The sequence below is a fragment of the Punica granatum genome, chromosome 8, assembly GCF_007655135.1.
Source record: "Punica granatum isolate Tunisia-2019 chromosome 8, ASM765513v2, whole genome shotgun sequence".
In the NCBI taxonomy this organism is placed as follows: Eukaryota; Viridiplantae; Streptophyta; class Magnoliopsida; order Myrtales; family Lythraceae; genus Punica; species Punica granatum.
Genome location: NC_045134.1, coordinates 26589584 through 26612893, shown reverse-complemented (window position 1 = coordinate 26612893; position 23310 = coordinate 26589584). Strand labels below are relative to the sequence as shown.

Sequence of the window (23310 nt, the reverse complement as noted above, 5' to 3'; positions counted from 1 at the left end):
GGGTGACAAATCAGAGAGGAGGAAGGGAAAGTTCCGAGCGATGGAAAAGAGCTTCGACTTTGGTCGGGTCTTTCTCTATTCCTTTTAGTTTACCCCTTCCGTCCCTATATGGCGTCTCTCCTTCGCGGTGTGGTTCGTCGAAGACAATGTGAAGGAAGGAAGGAAGGTAGGAACGGGCCAAGTCAACTGAAGTGGAATCAAGTCGACGAGGAGCCAATGACAGAAATCCCCACGAGCAACTACCCCCACCAGGCCCGGACAGTGGGGGCATTTCGGTAAACCCAACGCCCGCCATCTCTGCTCTATAACTACCAGCTCAGCTGCGCCCAATCGCCATTGATCATTCATTCACCAAACCCCAGAGAGGAAAAGGCCCCGACTGATGAGCTTACACATGGCGGAAGACGGCGGGCTGGGCAATAACCTCAGGCATGAGACGGTGAAGAGAGCCTGCCACTTGGCGTTCAAGGCACATAAGAGCCCGGAGAAGGGTCCCGGTTACCTCGCGGAGAAAAGGAGCTCGGAGTCGATCTTCTCCTTCGCCGGGTGCTGGTCCCCCGACGAGTGGTTCGCGGGCGGAGCCGGGGCGTTCGGGGAGGCTAAGATAGATCTCAGGCAGTTCCCTTGCCTGAGGAGCATCAGCAACGACGAGCTCGCCGTGGTCAACCAGGCGTTCCTGACCAAGTTCCTCCTCATCTTGGAAAAGTCAACGCTCCGCAGAGAGGTAAAATAAAAATTTATAAGAAAATTATCTGAATTTAATTGATTGAGGCATTTAATCGTGTAAATGTGTATATATGTGCGTGTATTTATTAGATTAGAATTATATATTTACAAAAGCCAACTTTTTTCGCTGAGATGGAAAGATATATTCGCATAAAAAAGAAAATTTGTTTATAGTTACTAGATTTTGGTAATTATTATTTACGAAACGAAAATTAATATAAAGTCAGTTTGAAGGAAATCAGCAGGTTGCTTAGTACTAATGAATATATATCATTGAAACAATAAGATGACTCCATTGAAGGCAATAAATCGATCGAACAGAGGAAGAACCTAACATCTGAGCCCATATTAAAGGGTCAAGATCGAAGGAGAGTATGTTCCCGAACGTCTACGTCCCCATTTATATGGTGGTGGCCCATTTAAATGGTGTCGGGTGGCTATCCGCATGGACTTCACGAAGAGGATCTGACTTATCTAATATTACGTAAGGGCTTGTCTCGTGTTGATTGTTCATGTGAGCTGAGGAGGAGAACGGCTTGCCGTTGCCCGGTTGATCCATCACTGACATTGATCCTCTTCGGTCACGATTAGTATGAAAAAATGAAATCGAACCAACCTGTTAAAATGTTCATATTTTTCAGTAAGATCAATAGATTCTATTTTAACCCAAATGCGATGCGTTTGGACAATTGACTCCATGGCCATATTTCGGGAACTGAATGGTGTCAAATTTTTCAGGTGATGAAGGCTTTAGATGATAAAAAGCAGATAATATTCACAGGCCATTCCGCAGGAGGCCCTGTTGCAATTTTTGCAACCATATGGCTCTTCGAGCACCTAAGATCGCTGAAACAGATCCAAACATCATTGACATCCCACTACTGCCTCACATTCGGGTCTCCTCTTGCCGCAGACCGGATATTCTGCCACGCGGTTCGTCGCGAAAAGTGGTCTGACCACTTCGTGCACTTTGTGATGAGGTATGACATCATACCCCGGGTCCTGCTCGCTCCTCCCTCTTCCATGGGGGCAGCCCTCCCTGAGATCCTCTCCTTCTTCAACCCAAACTCCCGAGGCCCGAAGAACTTGCCCGTTGAGAATAGTGCGCTGGCCTCCGATTTCTTCGTGAACGTCCTGAGGAATGCTTCTTGTGCTGCAAGCCATGCCGCTTGCACTATGATGGGGAGCACGAACATGCTGATGGACACGATCTCTGGGTTCATCGAGCTCAGCCCTTACAGGCCTTTCGGTACATTCGTGTTCTGCTCCGGAAATGGAAGACTGTTTGTGGTGAAGAACCCTGATGCTGTTCTTCAGCTGCTGTTCTACTCTCTTCAGCTGAGCTCCGAGGGAGAAGGGCCTGAGGTTGCGAAGGCTTCCTTGACCACACATCTGGTGTATGAGGATGAGATAAACCAGAACTTGGGAAGGGCAGATCCAGTTTACTTCGACAAGTTTGTAGATATACCGTTGAACTCCAATGATTCTATCGGCACCGATATGAAAACCATAGATGACGCCCTTACTGACTTTGGTCTGGTAAATATCCTTTCAAGGGGTCCTCGATGTACAAGTTCAAAAAACTTCTGCTCATATAGTTCTAACTATTATTCTTCCCAACCATCATTTTCCCAAGTGCAAGATACTTACGAGGCTTTAATTTGCAGGGTGCGCGGGCAAGGCTGTGTCTCCGAGCTGCGATAGGATTGGAGAAGCAGAAGTTCATCAACCAGTCCAAGATCGAAGAGAGGAAGGGGCCAATGCAAAAGGCCATGTCCGAATTAGAATGGTATCGAAGCATTTGCGAGACTCGAGGTGGTTATTACGATTCCTTCAAGCAAAATAAGTATAATGAGGACTTCAAAGCTAATGTGAAGAGACTCGAGCTAGTAGGATATTTGGACGAGATCGTGGAGATGTTGAAAAGGTACGAGCTCCCTGAAGGGTTTGAGGGTCAAAAAGAGTGGGTTTATCTTGGGACGGAGTTCCGCCGCCTCGTGGAGCCCCTCGACATTGCCAACTACTACCGACACTTGAAGAATGAAGACACAGGTCCATATATAGAAAAAGGAAGGCCGAGACGGTATAGGTATACCCAGAGATGGCTAGAGCATTTTGAGCAGAAGCCCAGCGGGAGTAGAGGGGAATCCATCATCTGGGCCGAGGTGGAGGAGCTGAGTTTCAAGGCCTACAGTAATGAACCATTTACTGCCCTTAGGCCAAAGATCAAAGAGATCGAGGAGAATCTGAAGAAATGGCTTGAAGAAGAAACAGTGGCAAAGGATGCCCTTTCAGAGGGCTCGTCGCTCGTCAAGCTGTGGAAAGATCTCCGTCAGAAATATAACGAAGTGCAAGACATAACAGGATTCATCAGCAGCGGCTGAGGACTTCTGCAGTTTTCATCCGCTCGAAATAAGTACCAAAACGTGAAATGGGAAAGAAGGAAACCGACAGGCAGCTGATTGCTCGTGAATGTATGTCACTGTATTCAACTCATCAGAATAAAAGGCTTTCTTCAGGAGTTAACCTTGTCAGTCTCTATTCATCTCTCTTTGGCCGAACCGATGAGAAGAGGGCCAAGTCTAATTATGTCATTCAAAACCATTCCTATTTCTCAACAGGCTTATCCGAATGTAAATAAAAGAGTGACATTGCTAAGCTTGCAAGTTACAGTAGAAGTATTACCAGGAAATAACCAGAAGAGCTGCCAGTGCTGCAACTGCAAAGATCCATCACCTGAAAATCAAACAAAATGAACAAGCCGAACAATTACTCAGTTATCTCATGCTGAAATGTACTTTCAGCTCGGGCACAAAAATACTCACCAAGATAAACTAAACTTTGTATCTCACCACTTATCCAAGAATCCTACAATTATTCTGCTCCGACATGTAAACCGGAAAGGCATCTGGTTCTTCTATGTTGGTACTGCTGGTTATTCCAATGCGTTATACATGAGCACTAAAAGCCACTTCCCCCGCGGTAACTGATCCAAATGCTTTCTCATTAAGGTTCTCTCTTTCCAAAAGAATTTAAAGATTACACGGGAATTTGAAGACGGTCCTTTGGTCTATTATCCTAGAGCAAGATTCTTTTCATCAAATCAATGTAGTGTAGCTCCACTAGACCAAAGACTTCCTCTAAGCCAAATATTCAGGCATCTAATTCCTCTACATCAATAACAGTGTGGATGACAATGAAATACGGGCTTCCATACCATATAGATCTCTTGCTTCAGTTGCAAGAATGACCAAGAGATATGGAGCAAAACATTTGGAGCTCAAATATATCGAATGAGCAAATAGAAGTGTGCACGTACAGCATTTGAGGGCCCGGGGCATCATCTAGCCCTCAAGCATCTTTATTCGTTTCTGTCGATTTGAAAGTATCCTGGCATGAAAGGTTACATTAAGGCGAATAACACTCTCCTCTAACATTCCATCACTTTCCACAAGATGCTGATTCTTAGCAATAAGAAATGCATTCACAGTTCCAATCTTGTCCCCGTTGCAAAGGAAAAGTAAAAGTTGTTTGGGTTCCATGGAAGAAAAACTTTGATTGAGCCATGAGCAACTTTAATTGGAGAAGAGCATCTCCAAAGACCCAATAACCGGGGTGAGACAAGTAATTCCAACAATCCTTCTCTATAAACATCATTCCTGTAAACTACGATCATTATGCAGTGTTTCACAAAAGAGAACTTGGGGAGAGACCTCAAAAACATGGGTGAAGAGAGGCAGGAGAATAATCTTGAAGTGAGAGCAAAGATTATCAAGAAAGCTTTCCATTATGCCATGAAAGCTCACAAGAATCCAGAAAAGCCGTTTGTTATCAGGAAGCGCTGCCTCTCATCAAACGTCATTTTCGCCTTCCCGGGCACTTGGTCTACAGCTGACTGGATCCCTACGGAAACAAGCACCAGACACTTTGGACAGGCCAAGGTCAATCTCGAGGTTTTCCCTTCTCTCAGAAGCATAGGCAATGATGAAGCTGCCTCTGTCCATGATGCCTTTCTCCGCAGATTCTTATTAATTGTAGAGAAGCCAAAGTTCCAAAATGAGGTGCTCGGTTCTCCTCTTCAGTCCCTTCTGATTTTACCACACTATTAAACTTTCTGTGCCTTACCGATGAATTTCTTGGTAGTGTTGATTTCCGATAGTGAGAGCTGCACATCTTTCTCATTTATAAAGCAAATTTTATGGATTCATCTTCAACCTCTATGAACTTTCATCTTAATCTACATTTGTTAGGTTTCATCTCTGCTCCTTGGTACCAACTGTAATACCATCATAACGAGGCCGATCAGTAAATTGAGAACCTGTCGTTCATGGTTCAACATGCATCCAAATATAGCAAGAATCCTTACTGATGTAACATAATATTTCCGAGTTTCAGGTGGAAAAGGCTCTGAAAAGGAAGAAGCAAATAATATTTGCAGGCCATTCCGGAGGTGGTCCAGTCGCAATATATGCCACTGTTTGGCTCTTTGAGTACCTCAGATCAAAGAAGATTCAAGCTTCATCACCTTTCTGCTTAACTTTTGGTTCTCCTCTGATGGCCGACCACATATTCGGTCATGCCGTCCGGCGTGAGAAGTGGTCCGACTGCTTCATACATTTTATTACCAGATATGACATCATCCCTCGAATTATGCTTGCTCCGCCATCTTACACAGAACAAATCCTTCCGGAAATTCTCCCCTTTTTCAGTAAAAATTCCCAAAATTCAACACAAACATCCCTGGAAAATGATGAGTTCGTCACGGTCGTTTTCGAGAATGTCATGAGAAATGCTTCCAGTGTTGCAAGCCAAGCTGCCTGTAAATTAATGGGTAGCACAAACTATTTAGTGGACACCATTTCCAGCTTCGTTGAGCTTAGCCCCTATAGACCATTTGGGACGTATGTCTTCTGCTACGGGAATAAGAAAGTCTTAACGGTGAGAAACCCTGACGCCGTGCTGCAATTACTGATTTACTCTTCTCAACTAAGCTCCAGAGACGAAGGATCTGAGGTAGCACAGATGAGCTTGAGCGAACATTTAGCATATAAAACCAAACTCGACGAAATAGCCGGAAACCAAGAGATTTATTGCTTGGACAAATTCCGAGAGTTGCCCCTGAATTCAGAGGAATGTGCAGACAGTGAAGCTCAAACCATCAACACAGCCTTAAATGAACTCGGTCTGGTATGTCGGCTTAACTCAGGATAGATTTCATAGATGCTTTGGAAAATTTATCTTGCAGAAACAAGCAGATTATTCGTGAACCATCGTGCACATAGTTAATGATGATATTACTTTTCTAGAGTGTAAGGGCAAGACTATGTCTGCGTGCGGCTAGAGAGGCAGAGAACCATAAGATAGCTAACCAGAAGAAGATCGACACCAACAGGGACAACATGGAGAAAGCCATGACTGTATTAGAAGGTTACCGGACTTCATGTGAGACTCGAAGAGTGGGATACTATGACTCCTTCAAGCTACAGAAATACCAGGAAGATTTCATGGCCAATATAAAGAGACTCGAACTGGCGGGCATGTGGGACGAGATCATCGAGATGTTGAAGAGATACGAGCTCCCAGATGGATTTGAGGGAGAGGATTCTTGGGTGGAGCTTGGAACGAAATACCGCCGCCTCGTGGAGCCCTTCGACATCGCCAACTACTATAGGAACTCGCTGAATGCTGACACTCAGTTGTACATGAAGCCTGGGAGCAGGCCGAAACGATACTGGTACACTCAAAGATGGCGTGAGCATAAGGAAAATATACCGAGAGGGTCGAGTGGAGAATCCACTTTCTGGGCTGACGTGGAGCAGCTCAGAATCGAAATGATCGCCAACAAAACACCGTTCAATAGCGAGAAGGAGAAGGTCTTGGAGCTGGAGGAGAATCTGAAGGCATGGTACGACGCGACGCTGGTGAAGAAGGATGTGTTCTTGCCCGAGACAACTCTGGTCAAATGGTGGAAAACTCTCCCTGAGCAACACAGAGCATCATCATGCATCAAAGAACTCATAAGCAGCTGATTGTAGCAACTTTGCCAGTAATAGCAGACGGAGTGTAAGCTCAAAATGACCTGATTGTTATGTATATGAATAGCATGTAAAATATTTAAATAAAGAAAATATCGAAATCGACCGAGAATGACCCTTCCACCTTAACCCAAAGACAAATCAAGCGATTGCGTAAGATCATAAGTTAATAGCTGGAGGGGTGTCAAGACCAATCAGTTCATACCAGGAAACGGCAGTTGCTCAATCAAATGAGGACAAAAGCTGCTACAAATGAAGGAATACGAGCATCGTTTACCGAAACCAGCTCAATCACTTCCAAAATCATCACCAGAAGAACTGTGGCGATGTCATGCATTAAAGAAAGTCATCAGCAGCTAAGCTCAGCAACTTGGCGAGGAATCGCATACAAATTGTAAGCTATATACACAAGTTTGCTATCAAGCGATTGGATAAACGTTGGTGATTCGACGGGAAATGCAGAGATTGAACAATTGTACCAAAGGAACAGCAGTCGCTCGGTCGAATTTGGACATTCTTCGCTCTGGAAGTAGGAAGAAAAACATCGGTCATCCACACCAACATGATCGCATGCTAAATCTCCTGAAACAGCTGGGAATGAACGGATGCTTCTGGCGGAGAAGCGGAGATGAAAAGGGCGGGAAGGGAACGACGGAGGGAACGGGAAGATGGATATGTTTTTGCCGGGACCGGGGGAATATATGAAACCACGAAATGACTGATATAGCCCTAGCGGTCTGCTTTATTTTCTCAATGGACCATTGGGCGCAGGAGGTGACGGATTGTTTAGGGACGGGCCCAAGCCCATGCGTATCGAGAATGCGTGTTTTCCCTCACTTGTGCTGACGGTAGGCCCATTATATGTTGTCTCGAAAAAGCCCAAAAAAAGCGATTATTTCTTTTGAACCCCTCATTCAAGATTTTTTTTTCGATATGTACCATGATATCCAAAAATCTAACGGACCCCAACTGTTACTAATCCAGTTCGAACCGGGTCGATCCACTAAGGGGTACGGCTCTCCAAATCAAGGATTGTCTCCATTCACAAGACTCGAACATGAAGACATTATTTAAGGGAAAAGCGTCGAACTAGTTGAACTAATTATCGTTGGTAGATTTATTTTTTTTTTCGATTATAAAGGATTGGTTTAGTAAATGAATAAATAGAGAAAGCGTATCAGCGTTCTCATTTAGGAACCAAGAGGTTCCAATTCAATTCTCGTTACTAGGATTATTTAAGCTCGTTTGTTTAAAATTTTATTTTCTTATATTTTAGGTTCAAGAAATTCTCTTGTAAAAAAAGGGGAGAAATTGTGAGAAAATAAAGGGATATAGGAAATTTCTTTCCCTAATAAAAATCGAATCTAAAATCTGTTAATTTCATATAAGATGAAAACATGTAGAACTATACCATATCCAATATCTCAAATTGTTTTTGTTATCAAAGATACATATATATGCTTTCGAGAAAATTTTAGATGATTTTACTTCAAATGAAATAATGATGAAAAATCAATAAAAATTCTTTAATAAAAAATAATTATGATAATTCTCTGAGTGATTAGTATCAAGTCTCAAACTTCATGCAATTTAATTGGTATTTATTCACGTCACGTGATGATGAGATAAGATCACCCAACAACTTTTCATATGCTTTCAAATTATTAGATGCTTGAACATTTGTTGGACCGACGACACCAACCTTGATCCGGGCGTAGGAGATCAAAACAATGCCCCAGCTCGAAACAAGAAGTTACTGAGCAGATAACAAGATCACGTCGAGTGTTGTCAACTGACAAGACCATGATTTGAAATTTGACGACGCAGGCCGATCGGCCATGCCATTGGGGAATGTGAAGTTAATGTAGATATACAAAGAATAATTCACTCAGTCCTACGATATTTTGAAAATTATAATACATATCGTATTAATTTTACAATTAACACAATATTTTAAATTTTTTTATGAAATAGCACAACACGCAATAATTTTATCAAATAGCACAAAATTTTAAAAAAAATTCACCATATAACACAAAAATTTGAGAAAAACTAATGTCGTGTTATGTGATGAATTTTTTTCTAAATTTTGTACTATATAGTAAAATTATTATTTGTTGTGATATGTCATAAAAAATTTTAAAATATCGTGTTGAACGGTGAAATTAATACGATATGTGCTATGTGGTGAAAAATTTTAAAATATCATAGTGAGTTTAACTCATTTATGAATGCTTGAAATGTGCATGTATCGTGTCGTCGAGGCCACACGGAGCCACCAAATTTGAAAAACACGACTTCAAGGAGAATTAATGCAAAGCGAAGAATGTAGAGGGGATTGGGCATGGGAAGTGAATGAACCTGAAGTTAATGCCGTCACCATCCCTTGTTGTTCATCTCTCTATTTCAAACTCACCTTACGGATCCTGCCTCTTCATCTCACAAAATTCGACCTTATCTTATATATGGGTGCTTTGGCCCTAGATAGAGCCCTAAGAGTACACTTACTAATAATACTCAGCTTTTCGTGTCGGTATCCCAAAAAAACAAAAAAAGTTTTGAGAATGTCATTTTGTGAACATTCACTCTCAAAGTAATTTTTTAAAACTCAAATATGAAAAAAAAAAGCGTAAAATAAATCCAAAAACCATTTAATATGACATTTTACCATTTATCCAAAAAAAAACATTTTATCATTTATTAAAAAAAAAATTTTAACTAATATGCTGTAAATGGTTTAACTATAACTTTTACAAGACTGCTACCAAAACAATAAAAAATCTTTTACCACATTATTCTTAGTTCATGTTAGGTTAATACTGGGGATATATGGACAAAGATGGGGACTAAGACTGGCATATGACCCCACAAATTATATATCTCCTATAAAATTTTGTATACTCTCTTTAGTTAATTTTGCTGCAAATTTCTCATATTAACCTTACCAATATTTATCATGTTATTAATCTCTCAAAGTTTTGACCCCCTCTTAGTCGAAAAATGTATAGGTCCATTGCCCGGCTTCATATGTCAAGTCTATATGATCTATACAAACATGCCAAATGCCAATTATGTAACATGAATAGCAAAGTTGAGGATTAATTAGACTAATAAACAATGAAGGAGACCATTGATCATATAAAAAAAAAGAAGACAAAAGACATTAGTGAATCCTCTTGGCTTGCCTACATAGCATGTAAAAACAAGACAAAAGTTGAGGATAATTAGGCAAATAAACAGTGAAGGAGACCATTGATCATATAAAAACAAGACAAAAGACATTAGTGAATCCTCTTGGTTTGCCTACATTGCATGTGAAATTATGAAAGGATGGATTGGACGATGGAATATTGTAATGTCAAAGTCTACCTACCATTATGCATTACATGTTACTTGATGGTCTCTATAGCTTCAAGACAATATAATGCTCCGTTTGTTTTCAAAGTCGTGATTTAAGATTTTAACTTTAACTTTAACTCAAAACACTACACAACAAAACACACATTTCAAAAGTCAAATTGGTGGGCCCCATATATTATTAAAATACAATCCCATTATAATTAATTATCTCTACCTTCCATTCATTTTATATTTCAAAAGTCAAACTGGTGGGCCCCATATATTTTTGTCTTCTTCTACAATCACAATCACAATCACAAATTCGTGACTTTAACTCCGAAAACAAACGCATTGTAAGGGTCTGTTTTCACATAAAGAGATCGAAAGACAAAGGAAAAATTATTAAAAAATACATATAATGAGAAATAATTATTAGTGGTTCCGTCACGTGATGACTTTGATGGTCCCTTGCCATGAGGAAAGGGAAGTTCTTTTCTGATCTTTAACTCTTGCTTCCATTCTAAGTCACACCATCTCTCAAATAACAATTGCTTATGGGGCCAAGGAATGGCGAAGGATGTTGAGTGTGCTTCTGCGTGTAAATTGCTTATAAGTATACGTGTGTGTGAGTATGTATATATATATATATATATATATATAAGATCACAATCATGAAAAAGTAAAGAATCTAGCTAGCTACTTGAATGATTCAATCATCTAAAGTCCTAGATGTTGGTATGTTTGGTTTTATAGTTAAGTAGAGTTGAGTTTTGATTTTAATTGGATTGTAATGACTGTATTGTTGAATTATGAGAAAAAGTGTGAAAAAATAATGAATAATTGAAAGAAAATAATGATTGTGTTGTTAATTTATAGAAAAAGTAATGGATAGTTAATAGAATTTAGTATTAAAAATTAAATTGAATGGTTAAAAAAATTGAAGAAAAATGGAAAAGTAATAATTGTGTTGTTGATTTTTATTGTGTAGTGAGTATAGTTAAAGTTAGAGTTAAAATTTAAAAAACTTGATTGTAAAACCAAACGGGCTAAGGATTCTATAATCCCACATCGAAAATATACAAAGAAATCATGGATTAATTAAAAAAAAAAGTGGGTGTCACCACCTAATAATTAGGATATGTTTATTATTGGAGAATTTCTCAATTTTTCATAAAAAATTTCTAAAAAGTAGAGAACTATAAATATATATATATATATATATATTTACAAATATAAAAATGAAATAATATTTGTAAGAATTGTTTTACTATTTCAATTTGTAAAAAAATTAGAAAAGTTCATTTTTTAATACTTCAATTTTCCATTAATCAATTTCTTTTTTACAAGATAATTGAGTAGACCGTTCTATTAATTTAAATTTTGGGGACACAACTAATTATAAACTCAGTATATATGTATATAATGTTTATATACGAGATTTTTTATGTGTAAATACTTCGATGGAGATGTGCCGTATTTAGTCACTGCATGTGACGTCAAAGTCTTTATATTTCGCGAGACCAGGTATAGTTAGAGTTTGGGATCGGAGACCCCAAATGAACTTATTAATTACAATCAAACCAATTTGATTGAGTGATTTTTCATTATCTGCAACCTTTTTAAAATTAAAAACTCTAGAAGCCCAAAGACAATTGATCGATGCGTTTCGTCATTGCCGTTCATCTGGATATGGCATATACGCCCGCCGATCCACCTTTTTTTTTTCCATAAGATATCTCCTTGTCCAACATAACACCCCAGCTAGATAGTTAGATCTCCATCTATGGATATACAGAATGGAAACATTGAAAGCATGCAATATATATGCGCGCCGAAAAAATAAAAAACAATATATATACATATATACATAAATACATATACATATGGAGATTAAATAAGGCAAGAGAGAACGAAGGGGAAGGGGGGATAGATTTGTGGGACCCAGAGAGGATGCGAGTCGACCATTGTGGAGGTGGCGACCATGCCGTGTTAGGTGTCTCGTGGTCATCCACCTCCAAGAAACCACTGAACATGGACATTCATGTAATATCAAGCCCTTGGACGTTTATTAAGTTGCATGCAAACAAAAACATCATCATCAATCTCACAGAAACAGATCAGACAGTCCATGACCGATATACATACACGTATATAATACACATATACATATATGGACCGACTCAGAGGTACGTACATACATTAATTCCCATTGATCATCAGTTTGCATGTGGCGCCGGATGTGCATGCATGTGCATATATAATAATAATAATCATTCAAACCGCGAGAAAATATTAGATGGCGCGTACTAACACAACAAAGTGGCACATGCTAATTCCAATCAAAAGTCAAGAAAAATATGTTTAAAAAATTTATAGATTACACAGGATAATATATGCTAAATGCTAATTGAAGAGTTGCATATCACAATGTCCGCATTAGTTTCACCAAATATTTTCTTAAAATGGCGCAGTTTCACTGACAATATATATGGGGATGCAATGGCAATGCGATGCATGAGATCTTATGTATTGCTGTCTGCCGCTGAGTCAACAGACAATAGTTCTTCTGTTTGAGCCAATAACATCTGAATTTCAATTATATATGGGCAAAAACTATATCATTGTGGGACAATATGCATATATATATATATATATTTGTGTGGGGACGGATAAATCTCTTTACAAAAACTATATCATTGTGGTACAAAAATATATATATATATATATATATTTGTGTGGGGGACGGATAAATCTATTCGAAAAGCGTTTTACGCACCTTGAAGTCTTCCCCTTTCACAAATTCGAGAGATTGTGTTCATCAGAATTCGAGCGTGTTCGTGTTCATCATCGTCAGCTCCTCCATTTCGAATTCCTCATCCCCAACAGTTGCATGCAGACAACGTTCCAAATTTTTCTCTCTCTCTCTCTTTTTTTTGGGTGAGTACACTGTTTCAATTTTAGTATTTTACTATGGAGCACCAAATGATGCTTTGCATTTCTCGTTTGTTCGACCGACGCCCATGTAAGGTGCCTGCATGGTTTCAGATATATATACATAAATATAACTGAATTTTATATATGCAGTGATGGTTATGGTAATTAACACTTTGCAAATCATGCTTGCGGTCACGGTTCCTTGAGGAATTCATAAATGTAATTAACTCTTGTTTTCATGGACTCGATACACTTGTGTTTAATTTGGTGATATTATTGGAGCTATCATGTCTTGTCTCTATATTTCCTCACTGTTAATTTTTTAATGCATTTGAGTTTCCACCCTCGAATTCACCTAAAAAAAATAAAATTTGGATGAACTAAATCACGACGTACAGGGCTCTCAAGGTCCTACGGCTACTATACCAATGCTATATATTCATTGAGATTTACTGAAGAGAAAGTAAAATAAGAAGTTTAATTAATTGTTAATTAACAAAATTTCAATTTATCTATATATACAGTATATAGAAACCGGAAGGAATTTCCAGATCGAGATCGCTTCTCGTAGGATAAATGAGGCCTTACGTTGATTGTTCCCTTCCTATCCCAACCAATTGTTGATTGACGTTTGATTTAATATGATTATGAACTTTTTTTTTTTCGATGGTGTCCGGTACTGTAATAATCGACTAGTCCACCGAGCGGTGTATTGTACGGCCCGAGGCCCTCCAATTAAACCCCAGACTCCTGAAAGAATAGAATCCTGAACCTGACCTACTGCTTGTTGTCAGTTTATCAGCGGGTCCAATCCCTCGTTGGTGATTATGAACTCATTTTTTTAATTCACGATCGTTGGTGATTATGAACTCATTTTTTTAATTCACAACTCATTTTCGTGCTTCGGTCCATTCCTTATTAAAAAAAAAATTCGAACTCATTTTCGTTTTCACTTTTTATTTTCCTAATTTTGTTTGATTGAGCCGACAAAAGGCCGATCCCAGAGCAGCATCTGAGGGCCGTAATACACTGTTCATCGTGATCAAAATCTTTTTTTTTTTCGTTCGGATAATTCAAATATATATCAATATGTATTTATTTTTATAAATTTTGCTCAAAGGGATAATTAATTATATGCAGTTCGGACACAAAATTATGCTGGAACAATATGATATATTTAACTGAGGTATAATTGGAGAGCTGTTCTCATAATTAATCGTACATGCACTCTTATGTAGACCTTTTTCTTTTCTTTTTTTTTTAACCGATGTATAATCAGATATCTAGAAGTCCAGTGGATCTCGACTAATTCAATTCGAGCCGAATTTACGCTTTCTTTTTTTGGGAGTTAGTACATTTAGCCCATTTTATAAATGCTGAAATTATGAATGAAAGCAACTTAGAAGCCTTTTGACATCACGGTCTAGGTCATTCAGACACTCGAGCGAGATGAATTCCCATAAAAAAGTTTAATAATATTTCGTGATTTCGCAGAAAAATAAAAGGATGCAATTTCGTAGGAAAATAATATATCTGAACCAACTAATACATGAATATATAACTTAGGAGGACCCACTGTCTCACCAACCGTACCTCATATTCCCTTCGAAATTAAACAATTTCCCATGGGACGACCATACAAAAATTAAGGAATCTGTTTCATGGGGCCACATCACAGACAGAGTTGATCGAGTAGGTAGGGGAAAAGTTGTTCTCTGTGTTCCAACTGAAAATCACTGTTTATTACTGATTAATCTCTAATAACGTGTTAATCATATGCCCGAATTGCTAGAGACCTGCGATCATTATGGCGTGACTAATCGGTCAATTCTAAAGCGTGAAAGCAAAAGAAAAGTAGGGCTGAAGGATCACCCTTGCCGACGATCGATCTCTCTTACATTCGGATTCACGTCAATGAAATCTTTATCAGTCGAGATATATTAAAAGCATCAAAATTAAGGTAAATCATCCTTATCACGCTTTCAAATCAATTACATATGTTTAAGATTTTTAGAAATTCGGAACAGTTCTATAAAATTGCAAAATAAGCAACTTATCTTCTAAAACAAGTTTTTTTCCGTCTTAAATCGCAAGTAGGAATTCATCCTTCTCGGCCCGACTCAATCCTTTCACGAATTAATTGATCACAAGAAATTGGAACATTGTCTTGGTTAGGGGGGAAAAAAATGAGCATGGCCATCTACGTTCATTTTCTTTTAACTACGAGATGTGTTATCATATTTCGCATATCCCAGAAACTGATCGTAGGTGAAGTCAGATCAACAAACTGACGTCTTCCTTAGTAAATTAATAAGCAAAAGTGAGTTGTTGTACTGGTTCTTTAAACAAATCTAATTGAAGACGCACAATATATATACTAGCAAAAAGAGCAATAAATTCATATTTTTGATGTGTATGTTGGTATTCGGAAGTTCAGAATTCAGCTCAAGACGATCAATTTATTAAGAAGTAAATCTCTCTTAATATCTATTTTCTTTGTATAATAAATCCATATTTTAAATAAAACGAAAATCACTGCCAAAAAAAAAAAAGCGGAAAACCAAACAGGAGTCTATAAGTTTTAGATTTAGAATTGAGTAAAAGTCATTATTACGAGAAGGGCAAATTGATGGCAGGAGCAGTGGCGTACAGGTTCACGCGCCTGCACGAGCACGTGACGTCCTTAAATTTGGCGCTAGATTACCCGCATTAACTGCCGCTACTAAGGAAAATTTTGCAGTGTCGGGACGGAATGGTTCCAGAATAACATAATCAGAATTTATTTATTTTGTAGTTGGCTAAGTTATTTTGGACTTGTTTCGTCCATGGATTGGATAAGCTCCCGCTAATAAATTCCATTTTAGATTTGCATAAGGGTGAAGCTAAGAAATTATCTCGGGAAGGTAAAATATAAAACGAAAATAGACGTATATATCTCGGGGGATAAATACTTTAATAAAGGCATATTTTATAATATTTTGAGGAAAAATTGGGGTTTTGAGAGAATCTCAAGGGGGCCAATTGCCCCCCGCCACCGCCCTTGGATTTGCATGATCTCATATCATGTTTTGTCATGTTCGCTTTTTATTTACCATCAGCCCCTCTCTTTTATCTGACAATTTTGTCGATAATCTTATCTCGATATTGAACGAAAATAACTCGTGTTTGTCATAGCAAATTTATCGATTATTCTTAATATCAACTATGAATATTCAGGAATACAACCTTTTTATTGAGCAATAATATTACTTTTTCAATATGTGGGTTTCTTTTAAAATAATCAATCCAAAAAAAAAGGAAAAAAAAAAAGAAAAAGAAAAGAAAAGGGGGAGCTCAAAATTGCAATGGGACAGAGGAGAGGAGAGGAGGTGTGGATTCAAAGCCCAGTAGGTGGCGAGTCACAGAGGCAAGGGAAGGCGATGGAGTAGCCATCTCAACGCTACGCGGGCCCACTCCACATCCCATTCCCATCGGTGAATCTTATCTATCGGATTAAGGGCCTCTCCTTTTTTATGCTTTAATTTATTATTATTATTATTATTTATTGTGATGATAATTATTTTTATTTATATCCACAAAAAAAAGAAAGAACGAAAAGATAACTGAATATAATAAAACTTCGGGTGACATTCTCTCCTATTTGTTCCTCCCGAATTTTTCCAATCAATTATTATATTTTATGTATATCTTTAATTTGCTTCAAATTGATATAAGATATCTGTATTAATTGTTTTAAACAAGGAGTACCTGGGAAGTGGAACTATTTTTCACAAACAAGTAGAGGCCCTGCAAGTCTTAGAGCCATGTAAGTAGAACGTTTTGAGTTGAATTTGCAATTACTTCAATATTTTATCTTTTTTTTTTTCAATGTGAACCATAATATTCAGAAGCCCAATTAAGTCCCGACTAATCCAATCGAGCTGGGTCAGTTCACTAAGTGATAAATCTCTCTCAACATAAGTTTTATCCATCAACAAACTCAAATTTGAGACTTTGTTAAGAAGAACAAGTTTCGAACCGCTTAAATCAATTTACGTCAGTAATTTTTTATCTACATTAAAAGTTGCGTTTTTATGCTAAGAGTTCTATTGGTAGGTCATTTCTATAATAACCTTATAATATGCACCATCCAAATGGAAGCATATATCATAGAGATATTCACGGCTTATGGAAAGTTATTAGATAAGTCGTGCTATATACGTGGATAGCTTGAATTTCGAACAGAGAACGATATCTTTGGTAGAGCAAGTTGAATTGGCAAAGGGAGCGCGATGATTATGCGAATTTATTGAAAAATTAAGATAATATATGCAAAATATCAAAAAATAACGAATAAGAATATTGTACAAAATGGTTAAAATTCTCACTTGTTCCTAGAGAGCGAAGAGTATAAATGCTTATTGGCAATGTTACTATCGTGAGATCAAATAAAGAAATATTACAAAATTTGGGAACCTAAGATAAGCAAATTTACGGGTCGATACATCTCTCTCGTAAACTATATGCCGAAACTCACGCGAGCTTGTCCTCATCTAGCGTACATCATGCTATCTCTCGATCATTGACGCTTTAATCCTAATGTTTAAGTTGCCTAATCAGGAATTGTCCAATCTATGCTTATTCCTAATCCTCGAGACCATATGCTAATCGAGCTCAATCCACTCCAATAGGGTAGACAAATCGGCTTACTAAGAAAAAAATTATTTATATCAAAACTTGTAATGCATAAAATAAAATGACCCACCGAAGATAGAACACGCATAAAATAAAATGTCCTAGTATTAATATATATATATATATATATATATATTTTTCATATAGTTTATTTATATTAGTTATTATTTTTCATTAGGCGTTTTATATAAATGGGTATATATGGCCTAATGGCAAGGATAAATCTATTATACATAGCAATTTTCCAAAACTACCACAGTATAATTAAGATAATAATTCAATTTATTACAAGGATAAATCTTCTATTATATAAAGCAAAGTTTGCAAAATTACAACTGTCTGTCAAACTTTTAGTAATTAAGATAATAATTAATTTATATTCTCAAATTGGTAAACATATTTATAGCAAGTATAAGATCTAGATTCCATTTGATGTCATAGAAATCGAATTAGGAAAAATTACACGAAACATCAAAAGAAAATCTGATTTGTCTTTTTTCGGAGAAAAATATATAATGTATGTACACATAAAAAGAAAATAGAAAAAGAAAAATTAGAAATTTTCCATATGTTAGGAGAACGACGCCGTTTAACTAGTCCACAAGCAGTCACTCGCGACGACCCCACCAGTGTTCTGGTAGTTTTTAAAAGGTAAGGGACAGCACGACGCCACCAGCTCAAAAGTGCCCGCACAATCCTTCCTTCCTTCCTTGCCCCCCAACCGCCACCGGGAAAGCGCGCTCCCGCCACCCCCGGCTGCAATGCCGGAGATTCTGGAAGCTCCGCCGCCCAGCCAGTAGCTCTCGCCTCCTCCTCTTCCTCCTGCCACACCGTCCGAGGAGTAATTTCGCAGCTCTTCCGCAGCAATGCCGCCTTCCTCCGCCACTCCTCCGCCGCCTCAGAGCCTGAAGCAGCGGGTGCTGATCTGCCTCACGAAGCTCTCCGACCGCGACACTTACGCCCTCGCTGTGACCGAGCTCGACTCCATCGCCCGCTCTCTGGATCCTTCGTCATTCCCCGTCTTCTTGTCCTGCATCCAGTCCACCGACACTGCCGACAAGTCTCCCGTACGAAAGCAATGCGTGAATCTTCTGGCCACGCTGTCTCTCACTTACGGCAACACGCTTTCCCCGTACATCGCCAAGATGCTCACCACCGTCACGCGCCGCCTCCGTGATCCCGACTCCGCCGTGAGATCCGCTTGCGTCAACACCGCATCTACTATCGCATCGCACGTCACTAAGCCCTCCTTTGAGTCTTTCGTGAAGGCATTTGCTGGTAGTGAAATCATCCGATCAGTTTCTATTTAAAGAATTGTGCTTTTTTAAGTGTTAATAGAGAAAATCAGTTTTCCATTGGCTCTGCATGAAGATTTCGTATACATGAAATTTTTCGGGATGAAGAAGATCAATAGTCGATCTTGTTATAGTAATCATGATGTCAAGGCTCGTGATGGATGCCACATTTCTAGCGAACGATCGGTTTAAAATAGATATGATCTGAGAATTTCTCCATGTAAATCTGCATATGATTTGATTCCTAGTTGATTGATCCTTTCGATATGATGAAGTTGGCGCTTTTAGACTGATACAAGCTGAAATACGATCACGGTGTGCAATTTGCAGATGCCCTTTTCACAGAGCAGGATGTGAATGCTCAAATGGGAGCTGCCCTATGCTTGGCTTCTGCGATTGATTCAGCTCCCAATCCTGAGCCAGCAAAACTGGGGAGGCTGCTGCCGAGATTCGAGAAGTTGCTGAAGTCTGATGGGTTTAAGGCTAAGGCAGGGGTTTTGACACTGATCGGGAGCGTGGTTGGAGTCGGTGGGGCAGGGAGTGTTGGGGCATTGAAGAATTTGATGCCCTGTGTAATGGGGTTTCTGATCTCTGAGGACTGGGCAGCAAGGAAAGCAGCTGCAGAGGTACTGTTGAAGTTGGCAGTGGTGGAGAGAGATTTGTTGGCAGAGTACAAAACTGGGTGCATGAAGGTCTTCGAGAATCGAAGATTTGATAAGGTTTTGGGCTATGATCTTGATATAACTATGCTGGGTTGGACAGGGCATGTGAATTAATTATAATAATGCAATATTTTATGCCTTTCGTTCTCTGTAGTTCAACTAAGAGGTTGATTTCTTGGCAATCTGGGTTTTATCATACCTAATTTTGTAGTTTGCTTGTTTGTATTTGTTGCTTCATGACTATGGGGCTCGGTGATAATCTTTTGAATATGAGTTTGAGATTCATGATGTTTGTTGGTTTTGTAGGTGAAAGTTGTTAGAGAGGTCATGAATCAAATGCTGGAAGCCTGGAAGCAGGTTCCCGATATATCAGAAGAGATCTCCCCGCTGAAACATTCGATATCTTCCTCAAAGGGTTGGATATTTATAATTAGCTCTACATATTCTAGACAAATATTTTAACTGTTGTGTCATTCATTGTCACTGTATGCCTGATGCTGGTAATTTTTTCTTCATTATACTTGGACAGAAAACGCAAGTGATGGAAAATATACAACAGGGGCAAGAAATGTTTCTTCTGCTGGTGCTCAGATGAGGAAGAAACATCCATCAGCAAGGTCAACTCCACCTGATAGTTCGTATACAACCCCTGCGAGGAAGAGAAGTCCACTAATGAACAGTGATAGAAACTCAGCTCCTGCAAGTATCCGAAAGGTGGACCAAAAGAAGCCTTCAAATTGGAAAGTTGAAATCGCTGTTTCCAATTGTTCCTTACCGAGAGGAACTGGTGAGGATGATCCTAGGGAGGGAAATGAGAACATTCCAGACAGAAGCAATGGAGACATATACGGGGCTTCGAAGCCGGAAACAAGGAGAGCCCTGTTTAGTAAGAATTCTGATGAGAGGGTGCACAAGCTTGGGGGGTTCAGGTCTGGATCTCGTGTGGCTCCTTGTAATGAGGAGAGTTCCGAGTCTAACACTATCCAAGATCATCACAGGAATCACAAGGACAGCGAAGATCTATCTTCAATCCGTAACCAGCTGGTGCAGATTGAGAAGCAACAGTCAAGCCTACTAGATCTCCTGCAGGTTTGTTACCTTAAGCATAAAAATTAATTGAGATAAAAAGCACTACACTGTAATTTTAATCTAGGAAGAGACTTCCCATTTAAGAAAGATATGTAACATTGCCATTCAAAGAAAAGGCTATAATTAGTGGCTAAAAATAAAATAAATCGGTATTCTCATGTACATAGGCAATTATTTGCTGATATCGGTTGCCAAAGATTTTGGGTTAAAGCTGGTGATGACACTTATATTTGCAGACTAGGTATGCTATATCTACCATTTGGTGAGTAATTATCTAGATATAAATTTCTCTACGCTAAGTTTCAGGTTCATATTTCCATAATTGGAGACTACTCTTTTGAAGTTTCTATGATAACAGAATCAGATGATAGACTTTCCTGATGATAGAGTCAATTACGTTAGTGTTCTCCAGCCTTTCTTTCTGGCTTACAAAATTTTCATGTCACACAGAAATTCATGGGGAGCTCCCAAAGCGGATTGCGTTCTCTGGAGACCCGTGTGCACGGTTTAGAGTTGGCACTGGATGAGATCTCGTATGACCTGGCAGTAACGAGTGGAAGGATGACTCAGACCGACTCCTCTGCGACCACTTGTTGCATGCTTCCATCGGATTTTTTGAGTTCCCGGTTCTGGAGGAAACACAATACGCAGAGTCTGAGTTCGAGGCTTACTGCTTCTACCCGAACTCCAGCAGCAGCTGGGATGCGTTTCAGAGCAGACAGAAGTGATGCTGAACTTTATGGATTGGAGAATTGTAGGTTTCAGCATCGGGGTGGTGCTGGGTTTATCGTGAATCCGTTGGCAAAGATTCACAGTGACTCGAGGACAATCTCAGACACAGCATAGTAGCCAACACAAACAGCTGATGCAGTACGTTATCCTTCAGTCCTGATCTCCAGCACAATTATTTGCCTTCATATATATTCTCGACACAATTATTGTTGAATTCCACGCTTATATCAGAACCACTCGAACTGATTCCTTATTTATAAAATCTAAAAGCAGTAAACATAATTATAGGATCTTTATTTTTTGTTTTTGCTTGCAATGATTCATCTGCAAGATTCCACTTGATAGTTGAACTGGTCTTACTACCGCATAGTTCCTCCATTGTCTCTGTTTCTGATCAACTACCTTGATTTTGAAATGTCTGCTGCGGTAACAGGTATGTCCGATTCCCAAATTCTGAAGGTGGCTATTCACTCCTCATCTCTTATACCGAGAATTGCCACAAGAGAGAACAACCGATTCAGAGTGTGAACTCTAAATATGCTGATTCGATCCTCCAATCGCATGGATTTAGCATGCCATAGCAGGCAGTTCTCCTCTCGGGTTGCTCATGAGGGTAGCGTCCTCTCTCTCTATCTCTCGATCTGAATCGATACCGAAGGAGCGCCTTAGGAAGCTTCTCTTATATCTTGCTAGCTATAAATGATATTACACCCAGAGGGAGGGGTAAAAGCAAAAAGGTGAGGCTAGTAATGAATTTGGGCAATATATCTACAGCATGGAGGTTGAGATCGACCGAGATGCATCGTTAGATAGTTTACCTTTTCGACCAATTAGCCCGAGTAATCGGTCAGCATGTAAGGTCTCCTCATATCATTGTGTCTTCTGTGTGGAGTAAATCATGATTATGTGCTGTGCATCTTTCTGTGCATTATAAGTTAAGAAATCTCTCTTGCTAGTCGCTACTCATATAATGAAAGGGGCAGGGCCTCTGTGGCGCGTCTCTATTGATTGTTCCAACGCATAGACTTTGCATGCGATAGCAACTCAGTTTAGATGTGTATAATTATCGGTTTGGTGTGAGAAAAATCCATCATTGTCGCGCATGTACATGTGCGTCTGTCACGATTTCTTTCGACTGTTGCGTCCGCCTTTTCACCCGTTCACATTGTAAAAAGTCGATCTGATACTTTTCAGGAGACACTGATAAATCCTTGAAAGACTGTCATATTTCCCCGTGTACAAATGTGTGTATGGGTGGACTGGTATACTTTAGTTTTGCTACTAATAAGCTATCCATGCCTCGATGTAGATCGGCTCAACTTGACCGAAATGGGTTTAAGGCGCGGTGATAGAAGCATCAGTCGTTTTCACTATGACCCGTTATTGTTAGCCAACTTGAGAAATACAACTGTTCAACTGAAAACCAAATTATCGTTTTCAGACATTGGCTTCAACATCGAAATTAGCTAGAGTATTACATAGGGAGCTCAGTAAATATGACTTTGGGACCTAATCAGTTATGCAAAATCACACTGGTCGATTTGAACTGTGTTCTCTACAATTTGGTAAAGGTGAGGTCCAATGGACCTCTTAAAGCACATATATAGTCGACTCTCCGGGTCCTGGTACCGGTCATGCAACGGCGAGGACAGTACGTGGCGTTTTCTTTTTATGAGTGGCTCATTATAGGATTTCACTCCAGATCCGGCTGACCTAACCGAGCAGCGGCAACAATGATATGGGCATCGAAATGGTAATTAAATCCCAATTTCCAGGACCCGAAATGTCAATAGAACTCACCAGAGATGAAGACCAAGTCCAAAA

At 39.1% G+C, this 23310-nt stretch overlaps 3 protein-coding genes across 4 annotated transcripts; all 3 read left to right on the top strand.

Moving 5' to 3' along the window:
• The first annotated feature begins 54 nt into the window (after nt 1-54).
• LOC116187139 (protein EDS1B-like) lies at nt 55-3260 on the top strand. Its single transcript, XM_031515741.1, has 3 exons — nt 55-724; nt 1465-2265; nt 2394-3260. Exons 1-3 carry the CDS (start codon nt 383-385, stop codon nt 3108-3110), a joined length of 1860 nt encoding a protein of 619 aa, XP_031371601.1. The 5' UTR covers nt 55-382; the 3' UTR covers nt 3111-3260.
• A 1016-nt stretch (nt 3261-4276) lies between these two features.
• On the top strand, nt 4277-6873 carry LOC116187138 (protein EDS1B-like). 2 transcript variants are annotated; one of them, XM_031515740.1, is made up of 3 exons: nt 4277-4667; nt 5122-5913; nt 6033-6873. In XM_031515740.1, the coding sequence occupies exons 1-3, from the start codon at nt 4404-4406 to the stop codon at nt 6753-6755; spliced, it is 1779 nt and encodes a 592-aa protein (XP_031371600.1). In that variant the 5' UTR covers nt 4277-4403; the 3' UTR covers nt 6756-6873. The 2 variants fall into 2 exon arrangements, with proteins under 2 accessions (XP_031371600.1, XP_031371599.1); XM_031515739.1 differs by having other exon boundaries at nt 4277-4787.
• Nucleotides 6874-18373: 11500 nt separating this feature from the next.
• On the top strand, nt 18374-22621 carry LOC116187694 (TORTIFOLIA1-like protein 3). The gene is made up of 6 exons (XM_031516593.1): nt 18374-18986; nt 19334-19722; nt 19972-20080; nt 20195-20754; nt 21205-21624; nt 21920-22621. Exons 1-5 carry the CDS (start codon nt 18575-18577, stop codon nt 21598-21600), a joined length of 1866 nt encoding a protein of 621 aa, XP_031372453.1. The 5' UTR covers nt 18374-18574; the 3' UTR covers nt 21601-21624; nt 21920-22621.
• Nucleotides 22622-23310: the final 689 nt, after the last annotated feature.

Coding starts and splice junctions, on each gene's coding strand:
- LOC116187139 (XM_031515741.1), top strand. CDS start 383: ATGAGCTTACACATGGCGGAAGACGGCGGGCTGGGCAATAACCTCAGG. Junction 725..1,464: donor AGTCAACGCTCCGCAGAGAG/GTAAAATAAAAA, acceptor CAAATTTTTCAG/GTGATGAAGGCTTTAGATGA. Junction 2,266..2,393: donor CCCTTACTGACTTTGGTCTG/GTAAATATCCTT, acceptor TTTAATTTGCAG/GGTGCGCGGGCAAGGCTGTG.
- LOC116187138 (XM_031515739.1), top strand. CDS start 4,404: ATGCAGTGTTTCACAAAAGAGAACTTGGGGAGAGACCTCAAAAACATG. Junction 4,788..5,121: donor AGCCAAAGTTCCAAAATGAG/GTGCTCGGTTCT, acceptor TCCGAGTTTCAG/GTGGAAAAGGCTCTGAAAAG. Junction 5,914..6,032: donor CCTTAAATGAACTCGGTCTG/GTATGTCGGCTT, acceptor TTACTTTTCTAG/AGTGTAAGGGCAAGACTATG.
- LOC116187694 (XM_031516593.1), top strand. CDS start 18,575: ATGCCGCCTTCCTCCGCCACTCCTCCGCCGCCTCAGAGCCTGAAGCAG. Junction 18,987..19,333: donor TTTCGTGAAGGCATTTGCTG/GTAGTGAAATCA, acceptor TGCAATTTGCAG/ATGCCCTTTTCACAGAGCAG. Junction 20,081..20,194: donor TTCGATATCTTCCTCAAAGG/GTTGGATATTTA, acceptor ATACTTGGACAG/AAAACGCAAGTGATGGAAAA.